Source organism: Daphnia magna, linkage group LG10 (genome assembly GCF_020631705.1).
Source record: "Daphnia magna isolate NIES linkage group LG10, ASM2063170v1.1, whole genome shotgun sequence".
Classification (NCBI taxonomy): domain Eukaryota; kingdom Metazoa; phylum Arthropoda; class Branchiopoda; order Diplostraca; family Daphniidae; genus Daphnia; species Daphnia magna.
This window is the reverse complement of record NC_059191.1, coordinates 6854551-6867784: the sequence shown is the minus strand read 5'-3', so window position 1 is coordinate 6867784 and position 13234 is coordinate 6854551. Positions and strand designations below refer to the sequence as shown.

At 43.4% G+C, this 13234-nt stretch overlaps 1 protein-coding gene and 1 long non-coding RNA gene across 9 annotated transcripts; one reads left to right on the top strand and one right to left on the bottom strand.

Moving 5' to 3' along the window:
- The first annotated feature begins 40 nt into the window (after positions 1–40).
- On the top strand, positions 41–12078 carry LOC116932445 (serine/threonine-protein kinase mig-15). Of its 7 annotated transcripts, none has more exons than XM_045179684.1 (22): positions 41–695; positions 803–868; positions 1685–1741; positions 1888–2013; positions 2197–2245; positions 3166–3318; positions 3386–3826; positions 4010–4140; positions 4291–4564; positions 4642–4823; positions 4884–5296; positions 5390–5424; positions 5509–5597; positions 6365–6985; positions 7892–8014; positions 8122–8169; positions 8902–9190; positions 9291–9682; positions 9812–9961; positions 10041–10151; positions 10266–10454; positions 10546–12078. In XM_045179684.1, the coding sequence occupies exons 1-22, from the start codon at positions 633–635 to the stop codon at positions 10627–10629; spliced, it is 4086 nt and encodes a 1361-aa protein (XP_045035619.1). In that variant the 5' UTR covers positions 41–632; the 3' UTR covers positions 10630–12078. The 7 variants fall into 7 exon arrangements, with proteins under 7 accessions (XP_045035619.1, XP_045035620.1, XP_045035622.1 ...); XM_045179685.1 differs by having other exon boundaries at positions 4633–4823; positions 6392–6985; XM_045179687.1 differs by having other exon boundaries at positions 4633–4823; positions 8950–9190.
- On the bottom strand, positions 10994–12704 carry LOC123476834. 2 transcript variants are annotated; one of them, XR_006651733.1, is made up of 2 exons: positions 12093–12704; positions 10994–12016 (listed from the first exon to the last, which is right to left on the bottom strand). It is a non-coding gene; the product is annotated as an uncharacterized LOC123476834 (long non-coding RNA). The 2 variants fall into 2 exon arrangements; XR_006651732.1 differs by having other exon boundaries at positions 12196–12704.
- Between the last annotated feature and the right edge of the window lie 530 nt (positions 12705–13234).

Sequence of the window (13234 nt, the reverse complement as noted above, 5' to 3'; positions counted from 1 at the left end):
TTGTTGCAAGAAGTTTGCTAAAGCTACCGCTAGGTGTCGTTTGAAAAAACATGGCCGCTGTGTTAGGGAGGTGTGTGTTACATTACTAGTGTTAGTCTGATCAAGGAAAAAGACTAGGCTTGATGGTGCGGATGATTAAGCCGATCGCGGGGGTGGACGAGATGAACGCGTTCGACATTATTCGTCCGTTTTATTGAGTATCCCTGTAAGAGAGAAGGGAGAAAAAAACTTCTTCGACGTTGTGTGTGTATGTGTGTGTGTGTCTTGAACGGGGGCGGATGTTTTGGGGAGCTTTTCACAAGAGTTCACGTCATTTGGGCCTTCCCCACCTCTTTTGTACGTGTTTTGTGTGTGTGATGTGTGTTGTCAAGAAGGCAGGAGGGTGAGGGTGTCATATTCAAACAGTGGCCTACTCACTTTCAATTGTTCTTTTTGAATCAGAAGTGCAGTTAATGGGATTCACCTCTCTGCATCAGCTTGTTCTTGTCTGCAGTTCTTCGTGGGCCAAGTCTGCTACATTCACTCTCTCCTCTCTACCCTGAGAATCGGGGAGTGTCACTGTCTAGAAGACTTGCTCAGTTGGGGGTAGCATTTTGTTACGGGAATAAGTTTGCACATTTTATTGAACAAAAATGGCTCACGGTTCCCCTAATGTCAACTGTTCACTGGATGAAATAGACCTTAATGCCCTCAAGGTCAGACTGATACAGTTTCCGTCTCTTTTAAAAACATATCTGAGTCCGTTTGTGGTCATGATTGTCCTAATTTTTTCTATTCTTCTTTATTCCCCACCAACTTTCAGGATCCGGCTGGCATTTTTGAGCTCATCGAGGTTGTTGGAAATGGAACCTATGGCCAAGTGTACAAGGTAATCAGAATATATCCATTCCAACGGTTATTGAACCTCCCAGCAGGCTTAATGATTTTTCAAGGACCATAGGCCCAATGGTTCCATCTTGCTGGATGGTCTGTCAAAATGCTTGAAACCAGCACAAAACAAAGTTACACCTTACCTATTAATAATCCCTCCTTCTTTTGATTTCGTCGTTTGTACGTGTTGAAATAATCATTGCACAACGACGGACAGGAAGTTGAGGAGGGAAGGGGGGGTGGGATGGTTTGAATGCAAGGGGGAGGGTGACTGACTCGCTGATTGGATCATATTGTGATCCGGAAATGGCGACTTGAGAAGCAGTTTAACAGACCATTAATAAACTTCAAAGTTTTTCTGGGGGATTTTGGGGGCCGTGATGAGGCGATTAGGTAACGACTTGAAAAAATATAAAATAAAGGGAGTAAAAATTCCGTTTTAGTGTAAATAACTTTCCCCATATGCCAAGAGGGGTGAGCAGCTGCTACTAATCGTGACCCTCGACGACCCTCTCTCTCTCCTTTTGCTTGGTTCTTCCTGCAGTTCCTCCCCCCCCACCAACGATCTTGGAGTTCTCTCACTATCTCTTTCTTGACTCAACTCTTAAAACAAAAAAACGCGAGTTCTATTTTCTGGAACATGAGCTGCACACTTGCACCCCCAAGCCTCTGCTTTAGTGTGTTATTATTTGAAATGGAGGGAATAGTTTGTGGGTGAGACAGAGAGAAGGACTTTCGTGTGTTGGAAGACAAGTTGTTGTCACTTCCGGATTTCAACGATGTGTTTGTTTGTGTGTGTGTTTCTGTGTGATAGGGGCGCCACACCAAGACGGGTCAACTGGCCGCCATCAAAGTCATGGACGTTACAGAGGTATTGGCTGTTTTTTTTTTAAATTGCACTTCATAAATAAAATGTTATCTTGTGGCTATTAAGTGTGAATGGCTTAACCAGTTTTTTCCTCCCTGATGTAAAATCCAATATTTATTTGTTTTGTTTTTTCCCCCCCATTTTTCTAGGACGAAGAAGAGGAAATCAAATTGGAGATCAACGTCCTGAAAAAATTTTCACACCACCGCAACATTGCCACCTATTTCGGTGCTTTTATTAAGAAGAGTCCACCAGGCAAAGACGATCAGCTCTGGGTAAAATCAAATAACATTTTGGGCTTGCTTCTTTCTTCACTATACAATTGAGCTCTGGTTACGTTTTTCTCGTGGAATTCGTTCAGTTCCACTCTACTTGGATGGCTACACCAATGGCCGTTCGTTTGTTTCTTTATTTTGATCCATTCTCATTTTTTGTGTGTGTGTGTGTGTTTTTGACAGCTGGTGATGGAATACTGCGGTGCCGGATCAGTAACGGACCTGGTCAAATGTAAGTTTTGCGGTTTTGTAGTAATAATAATTCATCAAAATATCGAATCACACAATGAGACACACACGCACATGGAGATTCCGACAAGGCCTTCAAAATCTAAAAAAAAAAAATTATTTTCATTTAACTGGGGAGAGAGAGAGAGAGAGAAAGGAGGCCAAGTTCATTTTTGCTGTTCCAGCACGATGACGACGCCTTCTGCGGTCATGCTGAAAGATGCTAGAACCAGTTGGTTAGTCGGCAAAGAAGAAAAACAAGATAGCAGACGGAGAGAAGAAGAATGATTAAAGATCCGGTTAGGAACCTTGAACCGAGTCACGGCGGAAGTGACCACCTGATGAAAAGAGACTCGTGTTCTTAGGGTTTTACTTGTTTCTTTATTTCTCTCTTTTCTTTTTTTTCTTTCTTGGGCTCGGGGCAACGGTCTTAAGAGAGTTTGTTTGCGGGGCTGATTGGGTGGTTGTAGGAGGAAGATCGTAGGGGGTATTTTGAAGAGGCGGAGTGCCGGAATCAACAGCCATATGGCATACGTGCTTTTTTTTTTCGTTGGTTGTATTGGCCTCGTCGTGTTTATTTAACGATATTCTCTTTCATCTTTTAGCTCGTGTTTCCTTGGCTACTTTTTTTTTTGTTTCTCCATTGCCAACAGCATTGGTCAATCTCGAATTCCATCCAAAGCTTTTTCTATCGGGGATTTTGCCTGTCTGTCAGTTAGTGTGTGTGTGTGTCTCATTAGCTGGTGACCGACAAAGAGAGACGTTGATTGGGTTCAGTATGTGTCAGAGCCATCTGTTACCGCTGCCACAGCAGCTGAACGTGACATTACGTAATCCGACAGGAATTTATTTTTGTTTTTTTTTTGTTTTTGTGTTTTGTTTTTTCTTTCTTTTTGCCCCGCATGTTGTTTCACGCCCGTGTAGCTACCAAGGGACAGAGCCTCAAGGAAGAATGGATCGCTTACATCTGCCGAGAGATCCTGCGCGGGCTGGCTCACTTGCACGCCAACAAGGTCATCCATCGTGACATTAAGGGTCAGAATGTCCTATTAACAGACAATGCCGAAGTGAAATTAGGTACGTTCAAGAAACATTAAAAAAAAATAAAAGAGAACAATCTAATAATAATATCCGATATTTGTAGTGGATTTTGGTGTAAGTGCCCAGCTGGATCGGACGATTGGCCGCCGCAACACGTTCATTGGGACGCCGTACTGGATGGCGCCCGAAGTGATTGCCTGCGAGCACAACTCTGAGGCGACTTACGACAATCGAAGTGATTTGTGGAGCCTGGGCATCACGGCCCTCGAGATGGCCGAAAGTCAGCCGCCGTTGTGCGACATGCACCCGATGCGCGCCCTCTTTCTGATCCCGCGCAATCCGCCGCCTCGCCTCAAGTCGAAGAAATGGGCCAAAAAGTTCCAGAATTTCATTGAGACAGTGTTGGTCAAGGATTATCACCAGCGCCCTTACACAGAGCATCTGCTCAAGCATCCATTCATTCGCGACCAGCCGACCGAACGGCAAGTTCGCATCCAGCTCAAGGACCACATTGACAGGTGCAAGAAACACAAGCAGCAAAAAGGTAAAAATGGTAGATTAAAGAAAAAGAAAGACGGAAATAAATAAGAAAAAAAAAGGGCGGAAGGGTTTGAAGTATTTTACCAACTTGTCGACAATCACCTGCGTTATCAGTTTTTCTTTGTTGTTGTTGTTTCTTTTTATTGAATTGTAAAGTTTTACTATTTTTCTTATGTTTAACGAGCAGAACGAGAAGATTATCGATATAGTGGTTCAGAGAATGAGGAAGAGGAACACCCAGTGGCGGGCGAGCCGTCTTCCATCATTAACCAAGTTCAGGGTGGTGATACTCTACGCCGCAATTTCCAGCAGATTCAGGTATAGAAAATTCATTTTGGGTTTTTCTATCTTAAATTTTAAGACTTTTTTTTTTTTTGTTTGTGTGTGTGGTGGTGGGGGAGGGGGTTCAGTTTGATGGTATGTGGTTTAATTGGCATTACTTTTATTTGTTTGATTGGGAAAAATCAGGAAGGTAAAACGCTGACGAGCCCGAGCCCCAAGGATCCGCGAGAAGCTCGCGAGCGTGAAAGAGAGCGTGAACGCGTGGAAAGGGAACGAGAACGCGAGAGAGAACGTGAGCGTGATCGTGAAAGAGAGAGAGACCGCGAGCGTGAAAGAGAGAGAGAGATTCGCGATCGCGAGAACCGCAACAGGGGAGGGGGCAAAGAGAGCAAACGCGAGAAAGAAGAATTTATCGATCCCAGTCCACCGGCTAGGCCTCCACTCCCGCAGAGACTCATCGGTGAGTTTGAATAGAACACACAATGACTGACGATCGTTTTGACGTTTCCATTGTCACGTTGTGTCAAGTCGTTCCAGATCCACCGCCACCTTCTCGGCCACTTCCTCTACCTCCAAAAGAAGAACGGAAACAGGCCACTCCTCCCGTTTCTTCGCAGCAACAACACCATCACCGTCAGGGTCATCACGGACAACAACCTCCTCAACAGCCGCCGAGGAATTCGCAGCTTTTCAAGCAAGCCCAGGCTCGCAAACCAGAAGTATGCCCCGGTCGTTGTCCTGTCTTGTCGTTATTCCATTAGCTAAATTTGGTTTGGTAGGAGTTGGACGTGCTGGCTGCCCATTTGAATGAACTCGGACTGAGCGGCTCGCCGGCTGCTGCCGCTGGTCCGTCTTCTGCCGGTGCCCCGTCTCATTCAGCTTATCCAGTTGCGCCTAGCCGTTCAAACGGCAATAAAGCGGCTCTGCCTGAGCCGGCGTCGCAGTTCGCGGCTGCAGCCGCAGCTCGTGAAGCTGCACGTGAAGCGTCTCGTGAAGCGGCACGCGAGGCAGCGCGGGGAGTTGCCCGTGAGGCTGCTACTGCTCGGGAAGCTGCGGTTGCTGCAGCGGCGGCAGCCGCCGCCGCCGCAGCTGCTGCTGCCCAGCACAGCGATTCAGATAACGAAGAAGAACCGGCTGTGCGTGGAACACGGAATGATGGGACCCTTCTTGCCAGCGATCCACCGAAACCTCTGTCAGTATCTACGTTGATTCGCATTCAAAGTGCAAAATCATTTTGATCAATTCAACATATATATATATATATATTTTTCCTGGTTTTGAACAGGCCCAGCGAGCCAAGCGTCGCTGCAATTAAAGAAGGTAATGGTGGCATTCTCTGATGATTCATTCAGATAAATGACATTGATTTCCTTTTGCGTTGGCAATCATTTCGAATTGGTTTAGGAACGGCAATGGGAGCTGGCGCTCCGAATCGGCCGCTACCACCAACACCGGATGAGGATGCCAACGAACGGACGCTGATCATGAAGCGGGTAAGACCCTCTTTTTTTTTATTTAATGAATCGCTTTTATCCTTCCATCAATTTTGTTTGGCGAAATGAAAACAACAAAACGATCCGCCCCTGCCTCCCTTCCATCACTTCTATTCCTCTCACAAGTTCCAGCTCGAAAGAGTTGGGGCAGGGACACGGTGATGACCACTTGAACCTAACGCGGGTGTTGGTTGTCCTATTTCGTTCCAAATGCAAAAGTTCATTTTATTTTTGACTTTTTACGTTGCCGTTCTTTTAACATTTGCGTTGGAATGACTTGTTTAGCCCCACCTTTTTCTTTCATGTTTAAACGTTTTGTTTTCCTGAACGGACTTTGCCGTTTCGTACTGGGCCAAGGGCCAAGGGAAAAGCGAACAGAAAAACTAGCACAATGTTTCATCAAAAAAGACAAAGAAAAAGGAAAGCATTTTGATGGCTACTATTTGGCGGTTCAGACATTGTGCAGTGTGCTACGTCCTTGGGTTTGCGACGTGATTTCATTTCTTCCCCACTTGGATGTTTGGCGTGGCTTGTGCGGATGTTTTGTTTTGTTTTGTGGTGTGAGTCGCGCACGACGGCCACCGTCGAAACCCGCACAGCGGAGTCAAAGCTCCTTATATGTACACACAACCAGCCTCTCTGTCCGTTCCTTTATCCTTGGTCCCCTTCCCACCTGTTCTCCATTGTTGTCCGCCGCTTCACGGCCGCTTGTTTTCTTGCTCGATTCGCGCGTCTTGTTTTGAATGTGGAACACGTCACGGAAGTAGATGCTGAAGGACTGGGACTTTGCCCAGTTTTTTCCCAACTGGAACGCGGCGCCGGTAGCGACAGGGACGCGCAGCAGCGAAGAACCGGCGGAAGAAAAGAGTAGCAGCTCGAGCGGAAGCAGTTCCGGCCGTGGGGTAACGTCCTCTACGTCGGCGGCAACTCCCCCGCGCATGCACCGACGCAACGAATCGGATTCAGCTCTTTCCAACGTCGCCAAAAATGTCGATCCGTTGTTCAGTTCGCGGATGCCGTGGGTCGGTGGCCGTCACCGGAGTATTAGAGAACCGACGCTATCCAGCGACGAGTCTGTCAGTTTGACGGAGTTTAGTCGCAAAGCTTCGCAGCTGGAATTACGGAGCAAACCGGGCGGCACTCTGACGGGCGAATTTGCCCCGCCTCGTCGGGAGAAGACGGACATTCTCGATCTTCGCCGGCTTGAGCTCAAGAGGGAGCTGGAAGAGCGGAGACGAGCCAACGGAGAGACAGGCCGTCACAGCCAATCAGAAGTCAACGGATCAGCCGTGATCAACTTGCCCACATCTCGCCCGTCTCGACCTCCCCTATTGAAATCCACCTCCGAACCTTGCGCTCCCCTCGCTCTCTTCAGGGACCACCAACAGGTGAGAGCTGGGCCAAAATCAAAACAAAAAAGTCCTCTCGAAACAAAACACGAACGACAACAAAACAAAAAGCATCCAACAAAATCTTGGCATTTCCTTTTCGGCCAGCTAATGTTTCTCCTATGTTAGTTGTGTCTGCGTAATTGAACGGTGGGCACTCCCCGATGGCTTCTCTCCTTTTTTTTTTTTTTTTTTTTCTACTGGGTCACGAAAAAAAGTAATCGCATCTGCCTCGGAATAACAAAACACGAACGCGCCTATTTCCCGACCTAAAAGCAAGAGACTCGTACGTGGAAATCATGAAAAAAAAAAAATCGACGAAGACGAGGAACTCTAGGAACCGCATTTTCTTTTTCCCAACACAAAACAAAAACTCTGAATCACGCTGGATTGTCATGCGCGCTCACTACCCCCACGCTGCACGTGAAGGCATGTTTTTAATGGGGCTCTTAATGAAACGTTCCTTTTCGAGAGTCTGTTTCCACGTCACGTAAAGAAATAATGATGATGATAATTGGGATATTTGATCGCTTTTGATGCATTTGTCCTCGTCGGAATGAAAAGCACCTGTTTGCTCTGTGTGTCGCCACCTGTTGTTCCTGTTTTTCTTCCTCTTTCGTTTCTCCTGTGTTTGCCATTGCATGCCGTTTGCTCCTCCCACACTTCGTGTTTTGTGTTTCGTGTTGTGCGTGCGGATATTTTTTCTTCTTTTTGTTTCTCTGTTTTATGTCGTGACTTCACGGAGTATGACTAACACGAGTTTTATTTTCTCTCTTCCGACCTTTTCCTTTTTTCCAAAAACAAAACAAAATTCTCTTTCTCTCTTTCTCTAAACGTTTAGGCAGAGGATTTAAAAAGCATTGTTTTAACATAAATGGATTTTATGCGTGCGTCATGTTGTAATAGAACCGAGATGAACGGCATTCTGAAGCTCATCGAATGGACGCGTCATCGTCATCGGGAGTACAGCACCACATGGGTACGCCCGGATCTCGTTCCAGCACCGTTTTACCCGACCTGCTCTCTCAAGTATGACGTCATTTAAAGCAAAAGAATAGCTCCTCCCCTCCCCCCCTTACTTTTTTTTTTTTTAAATACTCATTTATCTCTTATTTGGTTTCTCGAAACTAATATAGGCATCCACACCCAGCGGCCATCGGCTAGACAAGTCTTCCAGCGAAGAGGTATGTGCGAATGTAGAATTACCGAATATCGTCGGCCAAAAATTGCCTTCCCTTTTCTTTCTTTTTAAGTTGTTTCTTTGGTTTTGGCTTTGGTCATTAACCAAACATATATATTTAAAAAAAAACACACATGTTCTAGATTGGATGTGGCATGGCTCCACCTTTTGACCATGCCCTAAATATCCTTAACTTTACGTTTTACATTTATAGAGTGTCTCTCTTTTTTTAAAAAAAAGATATATGAACAACTTTGAGTTAAACCATCAACGTGGTTAGATGATGGTTTTCTTAGAGAGACACCTTGTGTGGAATGACAGTGGATGGCCTAGACAAATCCTTCCATTATTAACATGGCTGATTAACTTTAACTTAATGATTTTTTTTTCCGCTCGAAACTGTGTGCTCATTTAAAAACAAACGAAGAACAAGGCCATAGCTTTTCTCATGGTATTTTTAGGTATCCTTTAAATTTTGGATTTTGTTTTTGTTTTTGTTTTTTTTCGCGCGAAACCACCTTAATTACCACCAAAATTAATCACCGGTGATGCGTGTCTGGCGTGCAGGAATGATACTCGTTTCTCTTTGTGATGTGCTGTATTGGTTTGGAATTTGATCCCTACCCTTTGCTTTTTTTTTTTCTCTTTCTCTCCTTTTTTTCGGGCCTTTTTTTTTTTTTAATCTCCATTCATCAACCCTCACCCCGCATTACTACTTTGGCCTTTTCTGGAAAAGCAGTATCGTCAAGCGTTGAATAAATCCACCCCACTTCATCTCCAGCAGAAGCAGCGTTCGTTTTTGACGTTCGGCTTCGGTGCCAGTGGTGGCAATAGCGCCGGCGGATCGTCTACCGGCACCGAAAGGTCTTCGCTGGCCGTGGGCATCGGTGGCGGTCCGCCGCGCCGAGAGTCCAACATTAACGTCAATGTGACACCGACGTCACACGATGCCGTGCCGGACACGCCTGAAATCCGCAAGTACAAGAAGCGATTCAATTCTGAAGTGCTCTGCGCTTCTTTATGGGGTAATCTGTTATTCGTTATAATTCCATTCGAACCGGTTTATTGATTATTTTTATGGATTTAAAAAAAAACAAAACAAAACAAAAACAATGGAATTTTCAGGAGTCAATTTACTGATTGGAACGGAGAATGGCTTGATGTTGCTGGACCGTAGCGGTCAAGGCAAAGTCTACCAGTTGATATCACGCCGGCGTTTCCAGCAAATGGAAGTGCTCGAAGGTCAGAACATCCTGGTGACGGTATCTGGCAAGAAGAACCGCGTCCGCGTTTACTACCTCTCGTGGCTCAAGTCCAAGATTCTACGCACCGAGGGCGTTGGCGATCAGAACATTGAGAAACGCAATGGATGGATCAATGTTGGTGACCTCCAAGGCTCTGTCCACTTTAAGATCGTCAAATACGAAAAGATCAAATTCCTCGTCATAGCCCTGCGTGACAGTATCGAGATCTACGCTTGGGCGCCACGCCCTTATCACAAATTTATGGCTTTCAAAGTATGCCGCCGGTCTGGCGTGTTTTTTTTTTTTTTATAATTTTTTTGTTTGTTTGTGTCCATTAGTGGCATACCAAAAGCAACGGATTTTTAAAAATTTTGTTTTTTCTTTTTGTGTTTTGATTGGCAGTCTTTTGGAGACTTAGCTCATCGTCCTCTCCTAGTCGATTTGACTATCGAAGAAGGAACCCGTCTCAAAGTCATTTATGGATCGGCCGAAGGATTTCATGCCATCGACTTGGATCAAAGCTCAGTCTACGATATCTACATCCCTAAACACGTATAAAGAAAAGCAATTCGCTGGTGGTTCTCGGTTGAATGGTCTAATTATTTGTTTTCTTTCAATGCATTTTTTTTAGATTCAAAACGCAATCACTCCACATACGATCGTGACGTTGCCCAACTCGAACGGCATGCAAATGCTTTTGTGCTATGACAATGAAGGTGTCTACGTCAACACATCAGGGAAGGTGAGTCACCATCAGATATCATTTCTTAATTGTTATTTGGGGTCCTTTTTTTTTATGTCCCTCGTTTCATCCTTGAAATTGGTCGTTTGCCTTGGCTATTTGTCGGATAAACAGATGCTCAAGAACGTGGTGCTGCAGTGGGGCGAGATGCCGACCAGCGTGGCCTTCATCGGTATCGGCGAGATTATGGGCTGGGGCAACAAGGCCATTGAAATTCGCAATGTGGAAACTGGACACTTGGACGGTGTATTCATGCACAAGAAAGCCCAGAGGCTAAAATTCCTCTGCGAACGTAACGACAAGGTACGCCGTTCTCTTGCGTCTCATCTTTTAAGCTCAGCGTTTTTTGTTTTGTTTTGTTTTTTTCAATTTCTTGTTTGCTCTTTCTCTTTAGGTGTTTTTCTCGTCAGCCAAAGGTGGTTCGACTTGGCAAATCTACTTTATGGTTCTCAACAAGCCCGGAATGGCAAATTGGTAAAACGGAGGAAGAAAGTACAGCGCGAGCAAAACAGATGACAAATGAAGTCGCAATTCGGAAACAGTAGATAAAAAGCAATAGTAATAACATTTAGTACACAAGCTCAACATTGAAAAGGTCGACAAACAAATGGGGAGGAACAACAAAATACCAAAACAGGGCACATCCAAGGGAATCGATCATGCTGTACTTACGCCACATTTGATACAACATAAATTTACTCATCACGGGCCGTAAGAACAATATTTAAGTTCGTACATTAGTAAAAGAATTTGAAAAAACAAACAAACCAACAAAACAAACAAACAAAAAAAGGTGAAAAAGTCGTTTCTCATCACGTAGACTTCAGTTGCCTTTTTTTTTAAAGGGAGGGGGTAATCCAAAAAGAATTAACTACCACTTTTTTGTTTGTTTAATGGGGGTGAGGGAGGGCCTTGTAAATATTTCATATGCATCTGAGAAATGGGCAAAAAAAACAAACAAAAAAAAAAACCAAAAAAAAAAACGTAAGCCAGACAGAAAATTTCCTTTCCTTTTCAGCAAGCTTTAATTCTAAAATAGAACCCGTAGATCGACCATACATCCCTTATTTTTGGTACTTTTTACACTCAATCAGCTTCCTTATCCTTTATGGTTCCTTTCCTATTCCTCTGATCGTATATGTTGCTTTTTTCCGTTCATTTCTTGTCGATAATATACCCCTCCCCCTTCTCCCTTCCCCCTTTTGGTGTACGTGAACACACACAGACACGGGCAATAGATCCGGCTTTGAGAACCGAAAGATTGTTTTAAAAGAAGTTTGGTGTGAAAGGTTGTGGGAATCATCTGCACTTTTATTTTGTATGTTTTGGAATATTATCCCCGTAGCTTTTTTTTTTATTGAAAAATTGAAAGGCCTTTCATAATCGTCTACACACATCAAAAGATAAAATTTTCCCTTTTTTTTTTACACAAAAAAATAAAAATAAAAATAAAAAAAAAAAGAAAAGAAATAATAATAATTTTGTCCTCTGCCGCCGCGTTGTTTTTTTTTTTTTTTTATATTATTTGGAATAGAAAACCCTGTTTGTGCTGTGCTGTGTGTTTGTTTTGACGTACACGATGTTCGTTGTGTATGTGCGATCATTTATCGTGTCTCTATTTTTCAACGTCTTCATGAATTCCCTCCCAGGACACCTGGAAAACACAGGCGATCCAGCATCATTCGTTTCCCCCTTTTGCTTCACATCCTTCCGATTCAAATCGATCCTCTCTTTTTCCTTGTTCCTTCCGCCCGCTCTCACTCATCCATTCTGCTGTTCTGTATTCGCCACCAATCCACATTGATGATGATGTGCACGATTTTTAACCAAACTGGGGCTTCTCTGTTTCATCAAAGAGTAAAAAACTGAAGCAAAAAAAAAAAATTAAAATAAATAAATGAAAAATAATACAGAGGTAACACATTGATCAGTTAGATTTACACTGATTTCCAGCATATCAGACGCATGTCGGTAAAGCACTTTTAACTCACACTAAAGTTTTGTTTTTCTTATCAGCATTATTTAAACCTAAAAGAAACCTCACATTTTGAACTTATTTAATGTGATCATAGACGTTGGGTAATAGTGTTCTAGCAGTAATATTTCTCGAAACGCCATTTGCCTTGATTCGCTGTTACTATTTGCGCACTAGGTGGCGTTGGCAACCGTTTAACACCAGGAGTGGTCAACCGCAGTTCTGTAGTCTGTCAAGTGTCAAACTGTCAACCGCATCCTTTTCTGACGCCGTAGGTAGAAAGTTTAAACCACCTGTAAAAAAAAAGTGCTGCCCCCTCATAAAGCCACAACAAAGTTTTGTTTCACTACCAACATTTTGAAACATTGGTCAATACCTGCAGAATGAGGATTCAGAAGATCAGAATAGTAAAACATTTGATTTGTACCTTGTCATATCGGTAGCAGAAACATTTATTTTGCTTTCTTAGAGCTATTTAAATGATAAAAACTAATTTCCTTTTAATAATTCTCGCTTACGTCAACACGACTTCTAAAGTAGGTTAACTATTTCTCTCTTCTCAAGCAGACGAACTGTTCGTCGACTTTTTTCACTGTCACCGCCATCTAGCGGAAATTATGTTAGGAAAATAAGCCTGACTTTTACTTTGTTTTTTCAATTATGTGTATATTTCTATAAAATTACATGATTTGTATTCAAAATTCAACGAAAATATCGAAAACTTAGTTCAATTTAACTTGGAAGAAACAGTATAAGGTATTTTAAAAAAAAGAAAGTCGGGTTTTACTTCGCTTATGGAAAAGTGGGAGGGTTTCAAGTTTGGTTTCATAGAGGGTGGCGCCTTGACCACTGCTCTATATTTTCAAGACATCTAGGGGATAAATAACTAACTCCGTAGAATTTGTATGGGTATGTAAGCTGTCCCGTCAACTGTTTTATTTCGCGTGGCTTCGGACTGAGGATGGATGCTTAAACCACAGACTACGAAGTAAAGACTACGATCGGGGAAAGGGAGAAGGAAAAAAAAAATCTTTTATAATGGGAAAAAAATTAAAAATATAAAAATTTTTTAATTTAAAATTTTTTTTTTTTTAATTTTTTTTTTTTT